Source organism: Argentina silus (assembly GCF_951799395.1).
Source record: "Argentina silus genome assembly, chromosome: X".
Lineage (NCBI taxonomy): Eukaryota > Metazoa > Chordata > Actinopteri > Argentiniformes > Argentinidae > Argentina > Argentina silus.
The window spans coordinates 7,574,202-7,600,853 of NC_139653.1; the positions used below are offsets into that span (position 1 = coordinate 7,574,202).

General features: G+C 40.4%; 1 protein-coding gene across 1 annotated transcript; it reads right to left on the minus strand.

Moving 5' to 3' along the window:
• Positions 1 to 4,261: 4,261 nt before the first annotated feature.
• valopa (vertebrate ancient long opsin a) lies at positions 4,262 to 18,042 on the minus strand (the record flags this gene model as incomplete). The annotated part of the gene is made up of 5 exons (XM_083696079.1): positions 4,262 to 4,501; positions 9,114 to 9,347; positions 9,866 to 9,983; positions 15,812 to 16,022; positions 17,679 to 18,042. 5 exons carry the CDS (start codon positions 18,040 to 18,042, stop codon positions 4,262 to 4,264), a joined length of 1,167 nt encoding a protein of 388 aa, XP_083552205.1.
• Between the last annotated feature and the right edge of the window lie 8,610 nt (positions 18,043 to 26,652).

Sequence of the window (26,652 nt, forward strand, 5' to 3'; positions counted from 1 at the left end):
GGCAACAAAGGAGTGGCTCAAGAAGAAGCACACTAAGGTCATGGAGTGGCCTAGCTAGTCTCCAGACCTTAATCCTATAGAAAATTTGTGGAGGGAGCTGAATCTTCGAGTTGCCAAGCAAAAGCCTTGAAACCTTCAGGATTTGGAGAGGATCTGTAAAGAGGAGTGGATCAGAATCCCTCCTGAGATGTTCTGCAAACCTGGTGACCAACTATAAGAAACGTCTGACTTCTGTGCTTGCCAGCAAGGGTTTCTCCACCAAGTACTAAGTCATGTTTTGCTTGGGGATCAAATACGTATTTCCTTCGATCAAATGCAAATGAATTTATAACTTTATATAATGTGTTTTTTCTGGACTTACCATAAAAATTATAGACCGCTCATTTCTTTGTAATCGGGCAAACTAACAAAATCAGCAGGGGATCAAATAATTATTTCCCCCACTGTAAGTATTCAGACCCTTTGCTATGACACTCTTGAAATGAGCTAAAATGCAAAAATGTCATCAACAAATCACTCAATAAATTGAATTGAGTCCATGTTAATGCAAGGATAATAGTTCATGTAATTTTGGAATTAATATTTTTGTTTTTATAGGGTCTCTGATTTGCATAGGAATCAATTACACACTGTACAGATTAGGATGTCACTACCAACTCAGCAAATTTCATAATTTTCTCTTTATCCTGACAAACTCCCCAGTCCCTGCCAGTGACAAAGGTACCCATAACTTGATGCAGCTACCACTATTCTCCACACGAGAGATGGTGGGGAAACTGCATTGCATGTGCTGGATTTGTACCAAACTTAATGCTTTGTAGTAAAACCAAATAAACACATTTCCAGCCACTTTCTTTGCTGTATCACTTGAATTCATGGTTGCAAACACAATTATGGATATGAGATTCTTTTCCATTAAGGGATTCTTTTTGGCCACTTAGTTATAGACCAATTTTGTAGAGTAACTGAGATGATGATGTGGCCCATCGACTGTGCTTTTTCCTCTCCACCATTAACTTTGTAGATTTTTGTAAGTCTCCCCAGGCCTCAGGGTCGCATTCCTGAGCAGTTTTGTTCCTTTCCATTTGCTCAGTTTGTAATGACAACCCAATCCACACAGTGTGTAATTGATTCCTATGCCAATCAGAGACCCTATAAAAACAATGATATTAATTCCAAAATTACATGAACTATTATCTTTGCATTAAAATGGACTCATTTCAACTTATTGAGTGATTTGTTGATGACATTTTTGCATTTTAGCTAATTTTAAGAGTGTCATAGCAAAGGGTCTGAATACTTATGTACAAGAGGTATTTCTGTATTTCAATTTGAATACATTTACTGACATTTCTAAAAACCTTGTTTTCGCTTTGTCATCCTGGGGTATTGTGTGTGGATTGATGGCAAATTATTTTAATTTAATCCATTTTAAATTGAGTTTATAACACAACAAAATGTGGAAAAAGTTAAGGGGTCTGAATACTTTTCAAAGGCACTGTATGTCATCTTGTAGGACTTGGAGTTTGTCCTACTTTTTATGCTAATGTTACTAATTGATTTGTAGTAGTTTAATACCCAGACAACAGCACAACCAATAGTTGCTTTTGAAAATATACTTTAATTCAATACAGACATTATTTTCATTACCAGCGTGCATCTATGACCTGTAACTTTAAAATATAAACTTAAGACAAAATCTTGACACTAAAACATACAGGAGAACAACCTCTGACATGCCTTTATAGCTACAATACAACACGGAGGGCGTATGATATTCAGGACGAAAATGAGAAGACGGGAGCTCTACTTATCTGTACACATTGAAACAGTTTCCTCTGCTTATCCATATGCACTCACCTACATGTTGCTCTGTCAGACTGGTAGATTCATATCCTGCCTGCTGGTCTTCAAGGCACCTCTAAGACCCCCGCATATGCCCCAATAAACTGAACCGTGTCATATTGCTTTGTGTGTGTGTGTGTGTGTGTGTGTGTGTGTGCGTGTGTGTGTGTGTGTGCGTGTGTGTGTGTGTGTGTGTGTGTGTGTGTGTGTGCGTGTGTGTGTGTGTGTATGTGTGTGTGTGTGTGTGTGTGTGTGTGTGTGTGTGTGTGTGTGCGTGTGTGTGTGTGTGTGTGTATGTGCATGCCCACACATGCATGGTTGTGTAAGAGGGAGAGAGCATTAGAGTTTGAATCTACAGTACATACATACATTGGTTTCTTTTAGGCGGTCTTAAGCATCAGGTTATGGCCAATGTATGTGTGAGTGTGTGTCTAGGGTGGTCGTGTTTGGATATTGTTGTTAGGAGGTATGAATATGTAGGCATATACATATACATATACATATACATATACATATACATATACATATGTGGAAGCTGCTGCAAACAGTATTGCTTCCTCGAAAAACAAGCTCACACAAACCTGCCTCCTTCTTCTGAGGGGTTTATTACTTTTTTAACTTGGTTACACATGCTATAATGTATGGGCGCTATATTTGTAGATTTGAATTGCGACTTGATCAGTATGTGTACGTTTCAAATAGATATCCCATTACTGTTACTGTTCAACCTGTTCAATGATAGTAGAGCATAGTGAATGAAACACAGTGTCCTGTCTATGCAGGATATATTTTGAGAGAAACCAACACATAAATTCAAATACACTTCAAACTCATTGCAACATCTACAGTATTGTACTACTTCAAACTGGGCTGCTACACCACGCACATGAAATCCACGTCCTATTGTACTCAATGTTACCTACTACATTGGCGTGTGCATAAAGCGCAGACATTGCACGGCTGCTGTAGCAGCAACGTAGAATTACGTTTGGACGCGTAAACACCATACAAAGTGCCTGAAATGATAGATGCTTTTTGGATGCTTAAAAACATATTCACTTGACTTCATAGTATGTTCATGTAATAGAAACATTAATAATAGTAGTACATACATACAATAGTAGTACCTGTATGAAAAACAAGCTGATACATGGAAATACATCTAGTTAATATTTGGAGGTATAGGATGTTGTAGACAAACCCCCATTCAAAGATATTCAGATTTGACAGTACACAACATAAAACAACAAGTTAAACACCAGGAATCGATATATTTGAAGTTCCATGCAGAAACAGACTGGGAGGGCTATTCATGCTTTTGGTGTAGCAGGTAAAATGACTGCGCTGAAGGTATGTTAACATTTGCCCATGCTGCATCCCGGTGTAGCACCTATGAAATAGTCAACAGTATGTTCTAGTATTGCTGTCGACCCATGCTTTGTGATGTGATCCTCACTGATTTTGTACATTGCTGTTTTAGCTAAGCTCAGCTTATCTAATGTACTAAAACCATTCACTGTGCCCCTATACAGAATTTCTGTACAGACAGACAATGTAAGTCCTTTGCCTGCTCATCATGAATACGCAAACCTTCCAAGTCCCGACAGAGTCTGCCACATCCCATTTACCGTCTTTGTTTTTTGGATGAAAGCTTTGACCCATTCTAGGCTGCTCAAGCCGAACTGAGACGATCCTATTTCAGAGAGCTTCCCCCCCTCCCAAGCAGTAGAGATGAATGAACATACTCTTGCCAGAAAAAAAGGTACTGAAACGGCATTGGAAAACAATACTTTCTCAGCAGTCCATAACACAGGGCTTCAAAGAGAAAAAAAAGGGTGAGAGATGAAAAGCTGATGAATTCTGGATGGTAGGAAAATTCTGCCCAGCCCTTATCTACTGGGTTTGGTGTGTGTGTGTGTGTGTGTGTGTGTGTGTGTGTGTGTGTGTGTGTGTGTGTGTGTGTGTGTGTGTGTGTGTGTGTGTGTGTGTGTGTGTTTGAGCCCCACTAGACACATGCACCCTTTCTTTTGATGATACTGCTGATGCCAGGGCAGACATTTTGATGTTGAGATTTTCCCTAACAAAATGAGCTGCTGGGTATTTGATGACCATAAACAGAACCCACAATGAACAGATTCAAGGAAGGAGATAATCTGACACGTATATAGCGAATAGTTGAATTCTAGTGTGTAAAGTTGCTACATGTAATACTTTGTTCAAATCACTATTAGGTCCCTCTGCTGTGCTCAGGTTTTGAAATATATGGATAGTAATGGAACCCACTATGGGTAAACTAGTAAGGAGCAGGAGGAGTTGGTGGTTCAGAGAGGATGATTCTGTCTAGGAGTGGCGGAGGAGGATAGGAGGGAAGAGAAGGGGAACAGTTCATAGGGTCAGAGGACAGTCTGCAGTTGCCCTACATAGGGCAAACCTTATTTTCTGGGATGGGAAGCTGGACGAAGGAGCTACACTCGCTGGACTGCTCCTCAGTCTTAGGAGGGACGGTGCCACTGATGGGGATACGGGCAGCAATTGCTGACATTTCACCACCAATGTTGCTCTCTCCAGTAATTCCCGGTTGCTCCGAGGTCTGGTTGAATTTCCCCTCCGGTATGACGCCCTTGCCAGTGAAGAGCTGGATCAGGCACTTCCTGAACTGAAACAAATTAAAAGGCAGAGGGTAGCCTATCAAAAGCGAGTATGAAGGTAACACTCCTCAGGCACAATATTTTTCAAAATTCAAGGAATAAGCATTCTCTTTGGACAAGTAACGGTACTTTCTCAAATAATTTGCTCCAGTTGGTGCCTGCTGAACGTGATCAGATCATCTTCCTTTATGCGTGTAGCGCCCCCTCAAGAGTTTCGCTTAGGGCCCCATAATAGGTAAAGCCGGCTCTGTAGGTGAGCTTATCAGCACAAATGTGTCGATAAGCTGCATGCATTGTCACCTGACTGTGCATGTAGGGGAGATGTATCCTACTTGTCCAACAGAAATAGAGAAGAATGCAGTATTTACTATACTGCCATTGTTTTTTGCTTTCTGTTTTAAAGGCACATTGATAACGGGTAACATCAACTTCAGTGGTAACCATTAAATTAGCCCAAAAAGCTAAATCCTGGTAAACATTTTGATACATTATGCCTCCAGCAAAATCAATCCTCAGCACTATTGATCATTGCAGTACAAAACCCAGCCTACCGCTTCTCACTTCAGCCTACCATAATGTTTTAAATTCAAATGCACTCAAATGCATGTGCACTTCTATTATCTATATGACATCGCTTTGTTCTGTATAACCTTGGAATCCTTTAAGTACATGCTTATCAAATGTTGTCAACCTGTTGATTTTGAACACCTAAACAATGGTTTGACACTGAATGGGAGACCAAATTGGAATCACACAAGCAACAGGGAATGTGAGTCAGGAGAGCTAAGGTGAATGGTGCAGGAAGCATTCCCCTAGAATAATTATCCTTTCATCTTCATCGTAAATGGGACGTACTATAGGTATACAGGACATCACGATGTTGGCCTCTTTGTGTCCCTTTGCTTCCTGCACTTCCTCCGCAACAATTCAGAGCTAAGAATCTCCTTGGAGTTTTTGTGTGATGTGCAGTGAGACATGATTGGACTTCACAGTAGCCTATTTTCTCTAATAGTCCCTACAATGAGACTCGCAGGCCCTCCTGCAGCATTCAGTTTCCTTCCACACTCTCAAATCCAGTGCTCATCAAGAGCACACCCAAACCTCAGAGAGAGAGAAAGAAAGAAGGGGGAAAGGTAAAGCTCTGATAAAGCAGCAGTGCTGTCAATCATAACATTCCCAAATGTTAAATCTGATTGGTCTTCAAACTATCCTATGTTTCAGCAGACCAGTCGTTTCAAACATGCTCCCACTGTAAAACTTACAAATTTACAAATGTAACTCAGGTTCTCTGAAGGAGATGAGGGAGACCCCTCACTTTGGGACACACACTCTGTGTACCTATTCAATGAAGACCCCTATACAATCACACCTAGTACAGGCAACTTTCAGACAACCACTCTTCAAGAGCTCAGTGTGTGGCTTCTATCGGAGGTAGGTAGACATTCTTGGTGGGCTTCGTAGTGGCTGGAGCCACTTGCTATCCTGGCTAAAAAAGGCAGCTTCCACGATGACTTGGCAGCATCAAGGCATTCTTTTCGGATGGACACACACTGGTGCGCAGATGGGAGGTCACCCTGCAGGGTGATCCCATGTAGCTTTGTCTTCTTGGCCTTCCAGGAAGGACATGTCCATCTTGGAAATCACCTCATCCCACCTCCCATGCTGCTATAGCAGGCTGGGCAGAAGGGAGGGAGTCCAAGTCAGCACCATACCCATTGGAGAACTCTGTGTTGGAGGTGCAGCCAAAGAGCTATGCTATGTAGGTACTAGCTCTGTTCATATAAGGCGTAAGGAGCTAGCAACTGTCAGATTAGCGTGGGCTCACGTCGTTTAATAACAACGAACCCGCGAGCTAGCCATCCATCGTAGTGGTTGGCCGAAGCTCACACTAGGGACATAGCTGGTGTTACATAAGGTAACCAGCATGGAATTATGTCGAACTAGTAAGGGCTGAAGTAGCCTGAGAATTACGAACACAAACTGGCACTAATATTGCTCACACAAGATGCAAAGAAATTGGCTTTGTCAAAGCTAGCGAAGGGCTCAAGTGGTCCCAAAACCACAAGTCACTCAAGCTAGCCAACAATATTTACTACGATTTTATTTGCTCAATAGCCTAATTCATCAAAAACCTTCCAGCCAGATAATGAAGTTAGCTTCAATTTGCTGTTACCTCACTTTTATTTTGAGGGAGGAACTGACCTTGGGAGATCAAAACCAACAAATGCAAATCTGTTTCAGAAGAATCAATTTTTCAAGACATCATAATAGAATGTTCCATACTTCCTAGACCTGTGACCTGACCATCTCCACAACCTGTCCCTGGCCTGTCTATGATATCATGTTAACCAGAGTTAAGGGAATAAACCCTTAACTTTGGTTAATCTTGTTATGTAACCCACTGTGAGAGACCACTAAAGAGCTTGAGGTCAGTTGACTTTTATAAATGCTTAAGCTCCTAAGGAGAACAAGATGTGTTTAAGACAGGAGCATGCCTGCTAGCTGTCCTTATTTACGTCTATTTCACATGGCCTGCTCTTTTAGAAATACACACTGACCTATTTACACAGCCGACACCTTAAACTGGGGCAGTCAAAATGGACATGCACACTGCATGCAGTTTCCAACTGGGGAGCCAATATCTCCCAGCCTATCTACAGTCAACCAACAACCAAATACAGCTGTCAGCATGATTGTTATGACTTCTGTTTAAAATAGTACTGTATCATTGACCAGTTGACCTGTGGCTTTGTTATTGATGATACACAAGTTGGTGTATGTACAGTAATGAGATATTGAGCCTATTGTATGTATCAATATATGCATAGAAAAAATACATGTACCAGTATTTGTTGTGTTGAAAACCTTGTATGCATATACTGAAAGTACAGTAATGAACATTTGAAATACAATTTTACTAGGTAGCTGGTGGTATTCCATTTGTGGCTACAATATGAGTCACTAAAGTATTTTTTACAGTAAAGAATAATTTGTCATTTGTTCACTTCACAGTTTTGTAGTTTTGTTCACTTCCATATCCATTTTCACAACTATTTAATTGAATACAATTTACAATTCAAGATAATTATGATAATGATTTACATTTTCCATGTGTACTTTCTCAGTCATTACAAATACAAACATATAAAACACAAAATAATTGAAAGCTTCTTTTTGAGCAATTACAGCTTTGAGACTTTTCAGATTAATCTCTACCAACATACCATCTACCATCATGAGTGATACTTAAGATTTGTGGCAAATTCAATGCAGCAATGGGAAGTTTTTTGTTTTTTTAATCTGGCCTCTTTTGAGGAGTGACTGGGATGTTGTTGACCCACGGATAGTTTTGTCCCATATTCATATTTGAGGTCTGAGGCTCCTCACTGCAGCACACCTGTACAATGTCTTATTTTTTTCCGGCTGTTCACTTTGGAGGAATGGCCTGATCTAGTACTCACTATCCACTTTGGAGGAATGATAGACAGGAACCGTTTAAAGAGATTAATGTTTATTAATAAAAAAACACTATTTTTGATGGAGTCCATTTAACGATTGTGTACACTGGTAGGGTCATTTAAGTGCTTTCTACTAATTTTGGTTTGCAATTCTAAAAGGTAAATACTTATTCACACAGAGCATTTTAAAAAAAAGATTTCACTTTGAATGTGATAGGCTTTATTTTGAGTTGTGGATTTTTAGTTAGGGTCAGTTAGTAGCCTCTCCTAACTCTCCTAGATTTTTGTTACTTTCTTTTCTTTGGCAACATCCGTGTCCCCTTGGCCTGTGGGCTGCTAGCGTTGTATTGTGTGTACACTGCCTGTACCCCCCCCCCACCCCCCCTATTATTTACAATATACCACTATTTGAGTTCACTCCATCCTTGTCTGGTCTCCTTTATTTCACACCAACGCGCTCAAGATTCCTGCCTTCAGTTGGTCAAACCTGTTACGCACTTCCCTTTTACCCTAGACACAACTGAGTCGTAACAGGAGTAGTAAATTCTAACCCTATCGCATTATAACCCTAACCCATTTTCAGTGTAAACAAAATGTGAAAACTGTGTAGGGGTTGACATATTTTTTCTCTGCACTGTATATCTCAATTTCAATGAGCAGACAAGCTAGAGAAATTGAGTAAATACAGTAGTCAACTAAAAGTATCACTACTACCTTTTTTATAACTGTAAATAAAACTGGTGCTAACATGCAAGGGAGCTGCTGTATCTTTAAGGTAGCCAGCATGGACAATTGTACATTCTGGATTTGAATTTCATGTATTCATATAGCATCCATTATTGAGAGACAACAACAGAGAAGTGTCAGCTGAGTATTCCTCTGAAGCTCTCATCTCAGTGAAACAAGTTCTGATGCCTTTCAGGCTCTGTGTCATTTCAGTGAGTTTAGCCACTACCCAGTCAACAGAGAAGTTGGAGTTTGGTTCTGAACACTGCCAAGCCCTATTTCCATTTGTTAGGTAGACAGAATTCAGAAGCAAATTATTCCCATTAAACCAGGGAACTTCTGCTACCTACCGTCAAATAAAGACAGATACAATTCAGTTCTGCAGATCGACTCAGAGCAGCATAGAGATGAGTATGTAATATAGGCTGTTGGATACCTGTTTGTTCATGAAGACATAGATGATTGGGTTGTAGACGGTAGCAGTTTTGGAGAAGAAAGCAGGTATGGAAGCCAATCTGGGGTCCAGGTATATGGTGGGACAGGCTGTGACCAAGATAGAGAAGGCTGCATAGGGTGTCCAGCACACCATGAAAGCCACAATCATGACCACCACCATACGAGTAACCTGCCGCTCCGGTTTTTTGGCATTACCCAGCCTGCCATGGGACACCTAAAGGTTGAAAACAAACATTTGTGTCATTTTCTAAGCATCATTCAGTAAAGTCACCTGAGAGAGTAGGTTCATAATATCAGTTGACATATAATATAATATGCCATATATATCGAAAGCAACTTATAGTACAGTGAGTGCATAAATTGTTTGTATACATGGTCCCAGCGGAAATCACACCTACAACATTAGCGTTGCCAGCGCCATGCTCTACCAACTGAGCCATATGAAAGGTTGAAAGGGAAAAAGTGAACTAACCCTTTATTAGTTAGAATTATTTTAAACTGAACTACATGTACTTTATAACTTAATAAACTGGAGGAAAATGACAAGACATTTAGTAGAACAAAATCCTGCCTTGTTTCAAATCCTGCCTTGTTCCCATCAGATTTTCATATACTCTACTAACATTAATTCAAAATATCAATTTGGATTCCACACAGTGTAGCCTGATTAGAGGGCTAGAGAGTACTGCATCCTTTCCAAGTAATTCCAGTATTATATCAATGGTAACTGACCTTTCTCAGCTTCTGTAGGAGTTTCGCATAGCATATGATGATCACCCCCAGGGGTATTATAAAGCAGGTCACGAAGAAGGTAATGATGTAAGTGTGATCCGAAAACTGTGTGGAATACCTGCGGATGGAGAAAAGTCAAACTACTAGTATGATATTTCCAACATTAGCATAATAATACACACTGCCCAGTTGCAAGTATGTGAAGGGCACCATACAGTAACTCTATACAGTATCTCAACCATTCTATAACAGAATAATTCTGTACAGTCTGAAATGTCATTTTGATAGAGAAGTAGGGACTTATCTGGTCCACGAGATTAGCCTGTTTTGTGCCTCATTTGAGGATAAATTGAAGAGGGAATTTCAGCACTAAGGAACATCTATGGGACACAATTAGGAGCCCTGAGGCTAATTTTGTAATTTCCATGAAAATACTTGACACTGCTATCAATGACTGCAAGCAGTGGATTTATTTTATAGAGACAGACTGCAGGAATGTTTTAAGACATTTGTGGTTGACTTCAGGGGACCCTCTTACCACCTAACTGCCAGTCACAGCCAATGAGTTAGAAGGTGAAGTGATTTGAACAGAAATCAATGGCACAGCATGTGGTAAGGTATACTTAACCATATCAGGTTGCTCAAAATCCTATATTTAACCAGGCATTCATAGCTAATCGAGAGATTTTTTAAGCCTGCGATACCATGTTGCATATGCAGTACTCCACGGCACTGTAATGTTAAACTTTGTATTCCATCTGGCCAAATAACATTTATTTTCGACTGTGATTTTGGTTTCTATTATTTTCTTCTATTATATGTAGTCTTCTCCCAGGAACCAAATTTTTTCATAGACCAATAGCCACGTCAGAAGCATATTTTCTGTATTTATCTTTTGCCGAATTAAGCATAGACACACATCTAAGGCATCCAGTGGTGAGTGTGTGACACTAACTTGTTGCTACTAGAGACTGGCATTCTGCCTTATAATATGATATTAATACACTATTGGTTTTGCTTTGCATGTTATGTTGTGATTCGACAGTTGGCACAGACTTAATTAACTGTAATAGCTGTTGCCAATCCCTATCACCTCCCAGAACTAGCTGCCAAACACATCCCAGAATTGGAGACAAAAAGGAAATGGACGCTTACCTTGGGGCAATCTGATCGGGGGAGATCTCGATCGACCGGTGCCAGCCTTATTACTGGATGTGACCCTACAGACGAGCTCTCGACCAGTGATGGCTGCACACTTGGGCCTGCCAGGCCTTGACCCACCCACATTGCTCATTGGAGTTTTATGGTTTAAATTAGGTCTTAAACTTCCACTTGGAATGACACCATTTAGTCTTACCAATGCTAAACCTATAGCTCACGGGCATCCCAATGCCGAAAACCAAAGACAATAAATGTAGACACTATTACTTCCCTTGATAAAACGCTGACAGCCAATCAAAAATGCATACTACCAAAGGGTGCGCACGTGGAAGCCGTTTCAATTTGGAGAGGGGCGCGGTATAAGCCTTCCTAATATCAGCCTTTTAGCAAGTTGGTGGTGGTCACGTTTAATACATAGAGGATGTTATAAATAGGGAGACTATAGAGAAGGATGATTAATAAGAGAGAGAATCATTGAACCTGTGTTAACACTGTAGGTCTACTCAATGTGAATCTTGACTTTGCTCTCTCAAAGTGAAATACAGTGCCCTGCATCAGTAATGGGACAGTGAAGAATGTATTCTTCTTTTGGCTCTACACTCCAAAAGTTTGGATTTGAAATCAAACAATTACTATGAAGTTATAGTAGAGTTCTCAGCTTTTATTTGATGGTATGTGTGTACAGATTGGTTTCACCATTCAGAATGGCAACACTTTTTATGCATTGCCCCCCTTTTTCAGGGTACCCAAAAATTAGCTTGACAGGTGTTTCTGGTTTGTCAAGTGTGTTTTGTCAAATCATTTGTGATTCTAGGCTTTGCATTTGCCTTTGGAGTCTGCTATAACCTAGGTGTCAACATGAGGACCAAAGAGACGTCAATGAAAGTCAGGGAAACAGACAAAACCTACCAAAATCAACAGTTTGGAACATCATTAAAAGGAAATAAAGTACTGATGTGCTAAGAAATTGTCTCATAACGGCCTGGTAGGAAGACTTCTACACTGGAAGACTTCTACAGTGGATGACCGAAGAATGCTCACCATGATTAAGAAAAAACACAAAACAACACAGATCAGGAACACTCTCCAGGAGGTAGGCGTGAATGTGTCAGAGACTAACATCCACAGAAGGCTTCACCAGCAGAACTACAGAGGCTACACTACAAGGTGCTAACCACTAGTTAGCCACAAAAACAGGATGGCCAGTTTACGTTTGCTAAAAATAAGTACCTAAAAGAACCTGCAGAGTTCTGGAAAACGGTCTTGTGGTCTTGAGACAAGCAATCACAGTAATGGCAAGAGCAAAGTGTGGAGAAAAAAACTGCCCAATGTCCACAGCATACCACTTTATTGATGATGTAACTGCTGACAGCAGCAGCAGGATTCATTCTGAAGTGTACAGAAACATCTTGTCAGCCCAAGTACAAGCAAATGCCTCCAAACTCCATTGGATGGTGCTTCATCATACAACAGGACAATGACCCAAAACATAATGCTATAGCATCTAGGGAGTTTTTCAGGGCCAAAGTTGTTGACTGGCCATGTCAATCTCCAGATTTAAATCCTATAGAACATGCATTTAATTTGCTGAAGAGGAGACTTAAGGCAAAACAACCTCATAACAAACAACAATTGCTGCAGAGTGTCACAAAAAGAACATACCCAGCGTCTGGTAGGGTCAATGGGTCGCAGGCTTCAGGTAGTTATTGGAGTCAAAGGATTGTCGACCAAATACTAGACATGAGTACTTAATTTGGACATGGATGAATCTGTCCCATCACTTTTGGGTACCTTGAAGTAGGGGGACTATGCATAAAAAGTTTCTGAATGGTGAAACCAATTTGTACACAAATACCATCAACTAAAAGCTGAGAATCTCTACTTTAACCTCATAGTAACTGTTTGATTTCAAATCCAAACTTTTGGAGTGTAGAGCCAAAACAACAAATGCTTCACTGTCCCATTACTTACGCAGGGCACTGTATGTGCCCTTGATACCTGGCACTATTAAACTGATGCAGGATAGTGGTGTTTGTTCCCAATGTTGAGGCTCAACAAGCAAACAACTGAAACTGTGTGGAATTGCATGAAATGCGCTCACAGGAACCTGGAAAATGACTCTGAAACCAAGCCCAAATTAGCCCAAATTATGACTATGAATATTTGCACCAATGATTCTGCCATAGGCTATCGGTATAGCATCAGCAAAATGCATCATATTGATAGTGGGATGACGTTAATTTTGTGAATTTTACTCGGATGATCCATACATTGAACTTATGTAGTGTAGACATCAGAAATACTACTGGACATCTAAACTACGATACACTTTACCTCACAAAGATGTAGCATGGGGATCTTTGTCTCAGAGGGCCTCCATTAGTAATACATCACGAAAAGTGATGTGCTGATTGTGCCTACTGTGGTTGCGGATATTATATAGGGTTTGCTGTTAGCATTGTAACTCATTGCTTGAATGCCACAGCCTATTTGAGTATTGTTGCTGACCATGTGCATCCCTTCATGACCACAATTTACCCATCTTCTAATGGCTACTTCCAGCATGATAATGCACCATGTCACAAAGCAATTGTCATCTGAAACTTGTTTCATGAACATGACAATGAGTTCAGTGTTCTTCACTGGCCTTCCCAGTCGCCAATCTGAATCCACCTTTAGGATGTGGTAGAACGGGAGATTCACAACTTGAAAGTGCACCTGAAAAATCTGCAGGAATTGCATGATGCAATCATGTCATCATGGACCAGAATCTCAAAGAAATGTTTCCAACATCTTGTGGAATCAATGGCACAAAGATTTGAGGCTGTTTTGAGAGCAAAGGGAGGCCCTACCCAGTATTAGTATAGTGTTCCTAATAAAGTGTTAGGTGACTGTATAACCAATGGTCAGCAAAGGAGTGGCTGGAGATAGAAGACACACTTTTCCTGATGTATTACCAATGGGGGCCCAATGAGAAAAAGATACCCATGCTACATCTATTTGATGTAAGTGCATCAGACATTTCTCACAGTTTAGTTGTAGTGACAACGTCAATCCGATCCAAGTATGTTGTCTGGGTTGTAGGCTACCATTGAAGGTAAGGGTATAACTTACTGTATAATTAATACTAACGTAATTAGCCATTGCAATGAATTTTAAGTAATTTTTTTGTTAATTTGAATTGTTATTTTTAATTTATCTGTGTAGTGTTGCCTACACAGAATAATAAACATTCGCATTGATTATATTTTGTCATTTCTAATGAGAGGTCTTTGATATAGCTTAGCCTAATATATGTATGAGCTACAGTGTTGGTCTGGAATAGGCCAACGTCATATTTAAACCGACATTACTCAAAAAAAAAAAAAGAAATCCTGATCTGTCCGGGTTGGCGTCAAGGAATGTTCCTTAGCTGGCGTGGGTGACTATATATGTCAGTCTGTCAGTGTCTGGCAGGCTGGCTGACATGCATTGGCCAATTAAAAGTTTTACAAGGTTTACTGTGATTTGCTTAAAGTTTTGCTTAACATCAAGAAAATTAGAATTTGCCCAATACACTAGGTCTAATCGGTCTAATATCTCAAACGCAGAGTCTCTCTCTCACGCACATCACCAGACCAGCACCATTACCAGACCCTTCTCAGGCAGAATCAATATCAAAGGAGGGTCGCCGCCATGGAGACAGCCAGGTGGCCAAAGGAACAAATCATTTTTATTGGTAAACAGGCCCTACAGTTGTTGTTGTCAAACTGTATAGAATTGCAGGAAATGCATTTTAAAGTTGCAACATTTTTTTCAGCTAAATATGGGATGGTGTTAATGAAATCACCGGGTCGCTTTTTTTGGCCCCATTCCACCCTTTGCTATGAATCAATGACAGCGCCCATTAACGGCATTTCCTGGGTTTGCTGCACCAATCACCATCTCTCATAGGAATCAACTCAAATGTCATTATTTATATGTCCAAATATACAGTATATTTATTATCCATATATTTATCCTATTTACCATTTAGAACCATGTCAACAATCTTGTGTTACTTGCACTGAAAAAATCAACATAAATGAGGCATTTAAAATGCATTATGACATGATGGCAAGCCTTGAGGCCCCCTGCACCTGTGTTTTCTCCATGCCTGCTGGGAAGTCAAAGCAACTCAAATGTTTGCTGACAGAATGCAAGCTGTGTCCTGGGCTAGCAGAGGAGGGTTAGGACACTGATATACTGTGTATCCTTGAATATATAGCGCTTAATTGTATTGTCTGAACCATTATCTCCCCATGTTCCTCACCTGAGCTATGGTTCTCTCACTGGACCAGAGACAACCAGTCAGCCCCCTGCCTGCACCCCTTTGATCGGCTAAGCTAAATATCATTACCGTGATCTCTTACAGCAGGGCACCCATAGAGCCAATTTCAGAAAGAAGTTGAGTTTCTTTGTCTTTTCATTTTTTTTTGCTGTTACCTCTACAACGGGAGAGGTCATTTTGCAATACGACTGCAACTAAATCAATGGATGTAATTCTCAAATATAAACCATTACACACAGACAAAATGTGAAAACAGTAATACTAGCTGAGAAGCTATAGAAACTGCAGCTATGAAACTGCAGCTATGATATCCATTGTGTGTGTGTGTGTGTGTGTGTGTGTGTGTGTGTGTGTGTGTGTGTGTGCGCGCGCGCATCCGTGCACGCTTCTTTGTTTGTTTGTTTGTAACAATAACAGGAGTTGAATCATGTTAACTTTGCATATATGTTTAGTGTTTATACTGAGATGCCTCTCACCAGTTGGGCTCACAGGTGGTGCCGATCTTGCTGACCGTGTAGCTGCTCCAGCCCAACACAGGCGGGATGGTCCAGATGAAGGAGAAGGTCCACACAAACAGGAGCCCCAGTGCTGCATGCTTCCCTCTCAGACGGACATTCCCCAGAGGCCGGCAGATCACAAAGAAGCGCTCAAAGGACAGGACGGCTAGGGACCACATAGCCACGATCCCTGAGGAGGAAGACACAGAAGGCATTATGAATGACCCAGAAGCAACAATGCCAAACAAACTGTGTATTACTCTCAACCATGTGGACTAATATCACAATATCAGTGGAAAAGGACAACATGGATTTAGGGAGAGATTAAGAGAGGGACTAATGAGGGACATTATCTCAGGGTTAATGCACTAGCACTTAAGCTGACTAATTTCTTGATTATTCATCTATAATCAGTTTAATTAAATCACGAGGTACCATTACACAAATATTCACAAATCCATGGTTTGGCTCACAAGGCAGGACAGGACAAAAGGTAACTCAGAGAGGGAGATTACATGTTATCTATCCAATACATTAAAACTAGAGACTCCTAAAAACCAAACTTGTGCTTTAAATGGGTGAGCTTTTTTTAGATCCTGTTCTTTCAGGACAATATACACAGAATGTGACAATAACATCACTATTTGCCTAAATATTTGTGTTGAACATCGTATCAGTTATGGAGGCAGTGTGTCTAGCCAGTCTGATGATCAGCTGCAGCATCACTCCTGCCCTAAAGGAATAACAAGCTTCCTCAGTTTCCACATGTCAGATGTGCAGACATTGTGGGACAACTAGGTCATCAAATACCAGCTGTTGATACTGATAAACCACTCTTCAACTAATGATTGAGGTGTGGAATGTGAATATGAATATGGCTTTAGACTAATCTATTGCTATTTTGTGTGTTCTAGAACTGTCCTATCTGCCCCAGCATAGACAGGAACCCTTTTGGAGAAATGGTACCTGCATGTGTTACACTTTCCATCAGGATCAGGAAACAATTTAGTAATACTTTGTAACGTTGGTGGTAGTGGTATTGACAGAGCTCTCTCATGTGGTGTATAATCCCTATCAACTGGTAAATACACGCTTTTAATATCATAAGACTAAGTAGCATCTCTTCACTCTAAATATTACATTGACATTGTAACAGCAGTAACACTGCTACCTGAACATTGATTTAATAGGGAACAGAAACTGCCTAGACATAGGTTCCCTTTCATAACATAGCTCTCTAGCACTTATACTGTGTACTACATCTGATGGAGACATCTATTACAGTATAACAGTTCACTTTAGCCCATTGGCTGCAGCTTTTTCAGCATGCCAATCAATGTCATGCAAGAGTATGCTCAAAAATGGTTGAATGGGTGGGGTTAAAGTTAATGATGAGGAAATAAGCCTATTATCAGCTGGCCATGGATAACCCCTGCCTTAAAACTATCTCCACCTACTGTACCAGATATTGAACCAAGCATGTTAGCCTACTTTCCAAACCAAACTCTTTAATAGCTTGCTGCTCCCAGAGAGAATGTTGTGAGAATGTTATTAGCCTGTGTCATAATCATAACATAAAAACTGGAAGATAAAATGTAGGATAATCTGTGTAGAACAATTTGCCCTATAGCAAAATGGTAGCCTAATTTTTTAAACAAAAGTAATGTTAGGCTACTTAATTTACATTCCTCGTATTTAAAGTATATTACAGGCCTATACAAATGTGTGTAAAATTCATGGGTGATGGAACTTCTCAGACCTTAGGCTACAGAGCTCCGACACTGACACCTGCAGTAACTGTCAGGCTACACACACACACACACTCAACCTGTGCCTCTGGACTTACCAAAATAGGTGACCGCAAATCCTTCCAAAACGCAAGCCCAAGGTCCTAGGAAGAAATACCCCTTGGCATTCGTTAGAAAACTTATTAGTCCACCGGTGAGGGACACAAGGAAATCGGCGATAGATAAATTAACTATGATATAATTCAAGGGCTGTCTAAGCTGTTTGAACTTAAAAGTGACTAACATTACAGTGAAATTCTCACATAGAGAAACAGATGTCACAATAAACATTAAGATGGCCAAAACTGTAAAATTCCAAGGCGCAATAGATGACACTGGACCAGTAAACGGATTATCTGGTTTCGAGATTTCTGCTGCCTCAGTATAAGAAACACCGTTTGCTGAGATCTTTAAAGTATCCATTGTCCATATCCAAATAACTCGCAGAGGGTGTGAAATTCTTATTGCAGGTCATACGAGGCTTTGGTCCATGTTCCTCATTTTCTCAACTTAATTTGGACTCACTCCTCGGGACCACAGGATAGGTAGCCAAGATAAACTTGAGATCTTGAAATCCAAATGGTTTAGGAAAAGGACGAATCCAGTTATTCAGAGTTAGATGAGGCTATTCAAAGAGTGACTCGTTTACATATCGGAAAAAGCGACGGCAAACCAAACGCGCAAAAGCGCAGCGGCGTGTACACGAACTCTTTAATTAATGTGTGCGGACAAGACCAGCGTTTTAAAAAGGCATACCAGCAACTGCTGTATAAGTGACTGGTGAGCTGAATTTTGTGTGCGCTTTTATAGTCGATAGTCGACTAACACAGCTCGAGCATCACTCCTGCCCTCGAGGAAACGAGATATGCAGCTTCACAATTTTCTACTTGCTAGATGCGCGCGGACACTGTGGGACAACTAGGACTTCACAAGCCAGCTGCGAGGCGTGAATGCGTTGCCATATAGCCTATTTAATCATATTTTGTCATATGTTGCTATTCTAATTATTAAATAAATAATCTCTCACTAGGCTCTGAAAGGGACACTTCACAATCTTGTAACATTCATATTCATTATCTCCAGCACCACACCAGTGTGTACTGTCTAAATATGTGAAAACTGCGATTTAAAACAAAAAAAGATACATTAAAAAAGTGTTTCCAAAAACACCAGCCACAAACGTTCTCCCGTGGCTGGAAACTGGTAGTTTCTGAAGATCACTGAATCAAAAAGAAAACTACCATAACTACATCATATAGGTAAAAAGGTAATTTCCTTTTACTCTTTTTGACTACAGATATGGTGCTTGAAGCTAATTAATATGATATAAAAAGAAAATGGCGAAGTGTCTCTTGAAGTTAATATTCTATTTTAGAATAATTTGTGTCAAATAAAAAAAGTTAAATACTTCAAAATTTCGGGAAAAAAATACATTCACTGACAAGGTTGTGTTTGCATGTTTGCTCTATGGATGTGTTGCCAACAGAAATTAAACAAATATATTTTGCGCCCTCAAAACATCTATAAATAGCAAGCTGTCCTCAGCAGGCGCACAGGACAATATCGATATTAATGATGTACTGGTCTGTATCGTTATGAGAGATGGGAATCAATGCAACATATACTTTATTGTACTTAGGTCGAACAACATTAACATTTAGATTGCCATACTTATGAGCTATATGGCTATAAGCGCCCCCAATCAAACATGGCATTTAGCGGTTTAAAATGGAGATTGATTAGATGTGTGTCTGTCTCTCCCCGTTTTGATCTATCTTTGAAAAAAGTGTTTTGGGCCCATGCAAATGCCACATAGGCAGCCCATGACTGAGTCATTCCCAGAAGATTATCTCATCTGTTGTAGGCTATCGATGGTACCTGGAACCTGCCCAAGCTGTTGTTGGCCAGAGGGCACAGGTCGGTTCTAAAGACATGATAATTACGTCTTTTCATGACGAGGGAATAAGTTGAACTACACAAAGCTACCCTTTTTTTGCCTTTTCACACCTAAGTGCCCATCCACAGAAATTAAGATGCATTACCACAGCTGTCTCTCAACTGTATATCACTTATTTTGGTTAAAAACAACTTCAAAACAACGTTCCTTGTCGTCCTTGACAGTGTAAACAGTAATGTAAGATAAATGTAAGACAGTAATACAAACATGTTGTTGCTGGCCAGGGGGAGTGTACGACTTTCACCTTTTTATCTCTGGTGGCTGCCTCTTCGAATCATGCACACATGCAGAAACACAACAGCTAATGTCCCATTTTGGGGGGCTATAATATTTTTAGGGAGGATGTTGTTGTTTGGATATTCAAACTGAATTTCGCCACTGTAGCCAGAGGTGGCAGATTTCCAACAGACTTACTATACTATCAGCGGCTGATCTGGAAGCTCATCTTATGTGGGGCTACACAATTTTATCCTTCACCATCCCCATACTGACCAAACAGGTAGACAACAATCAGGCAGTGACCTGTGGAATTGGCTGATTCAGTCTTTTCACTGGGGGCTTGGAAGTCAATGCAAGGGCCGAAGGTGACTGTGTACGTGGGGAAAATGTTGAGTGGAGAGGGCAAGTAGAAGTACTGTTATGGCTGTTGTTACCTCTACATGTTAGTCATCAATGTGAAGATGGGTCCGTCTGTGGGTCCCTCAATCATAAAATAAAAATCTGTCTTTGTCTGGGATAGATATCTTGTAAAATAAGTATAGCATATTTCATTACCTAAAATATATCATTTCTAAATAAAGTGGATTTCAAAATGCCAGCGCTATTTGGTGTCTTTCCTCCATTTTGAATTCCATCCATGTCCTCCCCGTGCTCCTTGTCAGCCCAACAAAGTGGCAGATTGGACTGCTTGGGCTGATCTTTCCAGAACTGGATGGATAATTTGTTACCTCTGTTATCTCATCCCCCTGAGGAACTATTGGGCTGCTGGTTCCACTTACTGTTAGCTTGTTTTTGAATCCCCTGAACTACCACAGTACACCTCATGGCACTCAAACCTTTATTTTAGTTTTGTACTTAGTTTATTGTGCAGTTTAGACTCAAGGTTGGTATGCTATGAAGTGGAATTGATATAGTTGCACCACCTATCAGACATGATATTAAAGGTCCCCTCCAGTCAGTTTAATTTCAGTTTTGTATCATTCCTGAGAATCTCATACACTAATGTGTGTTTGTTTTGAAGAGAAATGGTCCACCATTTTTAATGATTTATTTTTTTGTTTCCATAATGCATTAATATTCATGTTCCACAGCCCTGATTGGCTGATAGTACGGTCACTTCCTCAGCCCTTCACGAAAACCAAAACAAACCCCACATGAAATTACGGTAGCTAACTAATACAATGGTGCAAAACCAGCCAGAGATTTTTAGCCATGTATGAACCTGAGTTGAAATGCAGTTGAAATGCAGAACCACTGCAACAAAGTATGTTGTGGCTAATTAGTTGGCTTAAAACAGTGCTAAATGGCCATGATACATTGGTAACCATCAAGGAATGAGATCACATGATGAAGAAAGTTCAGTGAAGAGTGCCGTATTAGTCCAAACAAAGCATTTTCTAAAACCTGGTGTCGGTAGGATACTGGCCTTTACATGCCTATTTCATATTTGGTTTGTCTTGTCTTGCGACACTCTGAGCTCTGTCATGCACTCTTCGCCTGCACCTGACTAAGGTTATCAGATCAATTGATATAACAAAAAATTGATGCATAACAAACTCCGCTGCATGAAACCTTCTCCAATCGAGCGCTATGACATAGAATCAACGCTTACAAACACACAAAACGGGACAACAGCAAGGCTGGGTCATTTCTAGAAATATATAAGCTATTCTTTAAAGGCATGTGCAGTAAATACAGTTGTTGATGGTAACTAAGGTGAGTTTTCTAGTCACTTCACTCTTCTCAGCTGGGCTTTCTCCCCTTCTCACTCTGCAGTGCTGGAGTTTTGCTGTTGTGTACAATGGATAAAGGGACAGCCGTGTTCTAAAATTCTGGCTTTTTTCAGGATCGGGCTTGGCCCAGGCCTCATCTGAATGGGTCCTGTTTAACACACACACACATTATTAGACATGTTCTCCTGTGAGGAAAGATATGTTCACAAGGTGGTGACAGTGCGCCAATTGCAACTGTTTTAATTGCAATGCCTGCAAGTGATGTTGTGGCTTTGGGACAATTTTGACAATAGTGCTTTTAGTTTGTTAATGCCATCACCTGACAACTTACCCTTACCCTTAGGGCACTCAGTGGCGTAGCACACTAATAACATACCACATCATCGCAAGGTCCCAGGTTTGACTCCAGCCATCGACATATGCTGTATGTCATCCCTCCTCTCTCTCTCACCCATCCTTCCTGTCAATCTCTACTGTCTCTATCCCAATAATAAAATAAAATAAAGTATACAGAGAGGAAAAACATATTCAAGAGATAACTTTTCATCAAGGAAGGTGACACCAAGAGGCTGAACAAGCTTATTAGGAAAGCTGGTTCTGTCCTCTGTGTCACCCTGGACATTGTGGAGGAGGTGTCCAATAGGAGGATGAGCACCAAACTCTTGGCCATCAAGAGAAGGGTAGAAGAGAAGGGTAGAAAGCCCAGCTGAGGACATAAAAACCAATATTAAAAAACCCAATATAACAATATGACACTGTGACAGAGCAGAGAAGCTCCTTGCACTAAGGAGCGCTATAGGAGATCTTTTCTGCCTGCCGCAATAAGACTGTACAACTCCTCCTCTGGCTGGCTCGATCGGGGTGATCAGATGTTAAATCATACTGAACTGTTCTTACTGTATATAATGTTTCAGATGTCTATTTTATTTTTATTCTATTATTCTATTCTATATTCTTTTGCTGTTGTTTGTGATGTGAGCTGCTGTAACACCTTAATTTCTCCTCAGGGATCTATAAAGTACCTATCTATCTATCTATCTATCTATCTATCTATCTATCTATCTATCTATCTATCTATCTATCTATCTATCTATCTATCTTAACCATTCAACCATAGTTGCATTCCTAACATGGTGCTTCCTTGTTGTTTTATATTGCTTTGCTTTGTGGAAGCGCGAACGGGGGCAATTGTAACAGTAGGCAGGGACAATTGCCTTAGCATTAATAACTGGCTCCTGATTGCCAGCTCCCTATTTGGCAAGCACCAAGTGAATATCGAACAATCTAAACTAATGAGTTATAATTGTTTGTAATTGGTATATAATTGAATAATAAACTGGTTATAAATGATTTATGAACTAATTATAAACCATTTATAAACCCTTTATGAAGGATACCTTAATGTAAAGTGTTATCAACATTTTTGTAGGCAAATTAGACAGATTTTTGTTCCTTGCTCTGCCTGTAAGTCATCCACCATGGATCAGTTTCACACGTGAACACGCTGATAGGGGACAAACAAGTTTGTTAATGTGTGGTTTGATTGGACTGGATAACGTGATAACAGTGCGGTAATTGGTCAAAACTGCAAGCCCTTTTTTGACTTGTTCCTTTTATGTAGTAAAAGTGCAGTGATTGGTTACAAGCCCTTGCAAAATATGCAGAAGCACAAAATCCTGGAGGGACTGTTTAATGGTAACAATGTTTTGATCCATGGTGGATCCTCGTCAACAATAATATCTTCATTCTCTGAGCAACAAAACACAAAATGACATCTTAACGAGACCTCAGCAACAGGTAGGCTAAATAACAGTAGTCTAGTTTAAAATAACCCGATGCCCAGCCACAGACTGATTACCAAATATAGCTGATGGCAAATGTAGCTGTCACCAATGTAGCATTCTTTGTGTGCCCAGGACTTGCCCAACACTGTGTTACAATTGCCCCCAACCCTCAACCTATAGCAGCCATGATAAACCTTATGTGCTAGCTAGCTGGCAACAATTCTGGCACAATGTAAAAACAATTCTGGCTTATGTAAATCATGTCAATGTTGTAATGATACAAGGTAGGATTAATAGACATCAAGCCTTAAGACAGTAGACAAAAAATACTGTAGATCTTTTCCTAATTCATCCTGTAGATGATATATTGCATTTTTTACTTAAGTTCTTTCATGCAGGGAGTATGTACTGAGTGAGCTTCGTCCCGCTAACTTGTTTCTGATTGGCGAAAAGCAGGGTTTTACAATTGACCCCTGTTGCATTTGCCTCCGGTCTCCCCATCTATAGTTTCTGCCTGCATGTTTTGCTAGGGGACTGTGTTGCATCATGTGACCACATGGGCTAGTATTCCTCTTCCAGGGACACAACTGTCAAGCTGAGGTCATGTTGATTAATTTGTACAAGAATCAAATAGCTGATCAATATCTCTTGCCAGCCACCACAGACTCTGAGATGCCCCCTGTCAACCTTTTCACAGGTCTGCAGTCTTTCCAGCCTTGAGTTATGACAGGAGCACAGTGCTGCTGTTGATTACCACAGAGACTCAGCTAGGATCTCAAATGTTAAACACTGAAGGCAGGAGAGGCTCACGGGGCCTCAGTTGAGAATTGTATCACCCCCTGAGACACAGTAGATGTTTATTATTACCACAAAGTATTTTATACACCCCATCTTGCACTACCTGTTATCAGTGATTGAGTCCAAAAGGTGAAGGAATTGGAAGTAGTGGTGTAGGGTGGTGGAAGGGGAGTTTTTAATAAATACCCAAGGATTCAGTCGTACAGATTATTGGTTCAATACAAGTCCTTGGAGAACTTGTATGCCATAGAGGATGTTGGATATGACAGATAAAAGCCCCCAAGATAGAAGCTACTGCAGATCAGTCAGTATTGCGTTTTTTAAATTGCAGGTCACTGTCATGATATTTTTTGATTTACTGAAGTGAGAAAGAATTATGATAACCTACACTTGCTTATCAGAAGCTGTAATTTAGCTGGCATTATCATTACTGCCACCCAGAGAAAATTTCAAATTCTAAATTTACCAAGATTAGTCAAGCTGAGCTCTACTGGGCTGGCCTACTTAAGCTGCTGAAACAATGCTGGTAAATGCTGAACCCATGTCGAGGTGGTGCTAGATGGTGTGTCTGAAATATGAGTGCTATTTTCAAGGCCAGAATTTTTCAGCACAACTGATGGCTCTTGAGGTGTTCATTGTCGTGAACACGCCTCTTTTACCGCTACTCCACCCACCTGAGCGCAGACGAGACATCACTCCAGCACTCTGGTAATTTCACCAGCGTTTAGACTTGAGTCCATTTAGAAAATACAACCATAAATTCAAACATCACACTTGGTCTAATGGAAGATGCTAGGGTCTTCCTCGCTGGAGACCCATGTGTGAACCCCGTCTGTCACATTGTCTGTCATATAACTAGGATGGGTTTTCCTGTGGCGGGGGAGATCAAAGGGTCTGGAATCACGCTCTTGTGATCTTGTGATTGTACAGTAGATGAAAATAAGAGGAAACATTCAAGATTAACGTGTGCACTCACTGCTCATACAAAAACATCAGACAGAAACTGTCTGAATACTTATATTGCCCTGTGTTCTTACCAACCATTACCCTCTCTTGCCCAAAAAGAACCAGTGACAACTTCGACTCTCCTCTCTCCTGAAGTTCCACCAGAAGGAATATGAAGGTCTATGAAGAATCTGTTTATGAATATGAAATTGGATTTGCACCATGCCAAAGCAGTCTTAACTTTCCTCTTTGAATAACCGTCTCTCCATTGACTCTCCAGCCCTGTGTGTGCAATGGTGAGATGACCTATGACAGAGCATCAATGTTTTTACCTCCACCTTCAACCCCAGATAATTTTCTCCCACTCTGTGAAACATTTAACATCAAACAGCCAAGGTGAGGCACTGTATCTGAATGTGGGAGGTTGGGGGGGGGGTAAGGTTTACAGGCGATTCGTTTCAGATTTTTGATGATGTTCAGCCCAGGACCTTTTTCATATGCCCGCCTCTTGTTGGCATTAAACGTCTCCCTCTCTCTCCCTGGGCAGCAGCAGATGCTGGCGAAGTTCATTTGCATGTCTCTTATCTGCCACATGAGACGCCCAGACAACCCCCCGTCACGAGGCAGAGATAATCATTAACACCTTTCAAGGAAACGCAGGTAGGAAATGGACTGGCATTTATCCCCCTATTAGTTAAATGGTAGTGCCAGAGAGGATGGAAGCACATGCAACCATGCACAGATCTGATCGTACCACTATTACAGACCACAGGAGTGAATCATTACCCATACAATTTCATGAAAATAATTTGAAAAGGTAGTAATGTTCAATGTTTTAATCCTGTGTTCATTCTTGTTCAGCAACATGTTTATTTCCTCAATGGAGGGATCATTAACAAAACATAATTAAGATGATTTCAGTAAGTCAAGGGTCAAAAGTAATACACACATCTGTCTCTACACTTCCCTTAACAAAAGCGTTTCAATGGAAGTTATCTTAATCTTATTTCCCGGGCCCACAGGAAGCCTATCTGTATGCTAATATTTGCTTCTTTGTATACACAACTCTATGCATTATTTGACATACAGTAGTGATAACATGCAAATGTCCCATTCAAATGTAGTAACCTTTATGATCATGCTGAAACAAGGCTTTGATGTTAAACTGTTCATTTGAAGTAACCTTTATGAACATGCTGTAAAATGGAGCCTCTGTGTTAAACTGTCCATTTTTCCTGGTATAAAATGACAGTCCCACAGCCTTGCCCATGGAGATGCGGCTGTGACATCCATAGTGGCTTAACCTTTCCAAAGAGCTCCGTGTTCACTGCTGCAAATGTCGCCTCACTTCCTACTAGGAAAAAGTAGCTCATTCATTCGCTACTAACTCATCTCTTGATCCTCTTGAATGGAGGTATATTACACAGATCAATGTTGTTGATTTGTATATATATATATATACCTTTTGTAAGATGTTGCATTGCATTTATTTGTGTGCCAGATCAGTGCAGATTTTAAAATATACCCTCATTAATACATTTTGGGTAGACCACACATCTGCACTTTGCTTTAAGTTGGCCTGAGCACTGTTATCTAG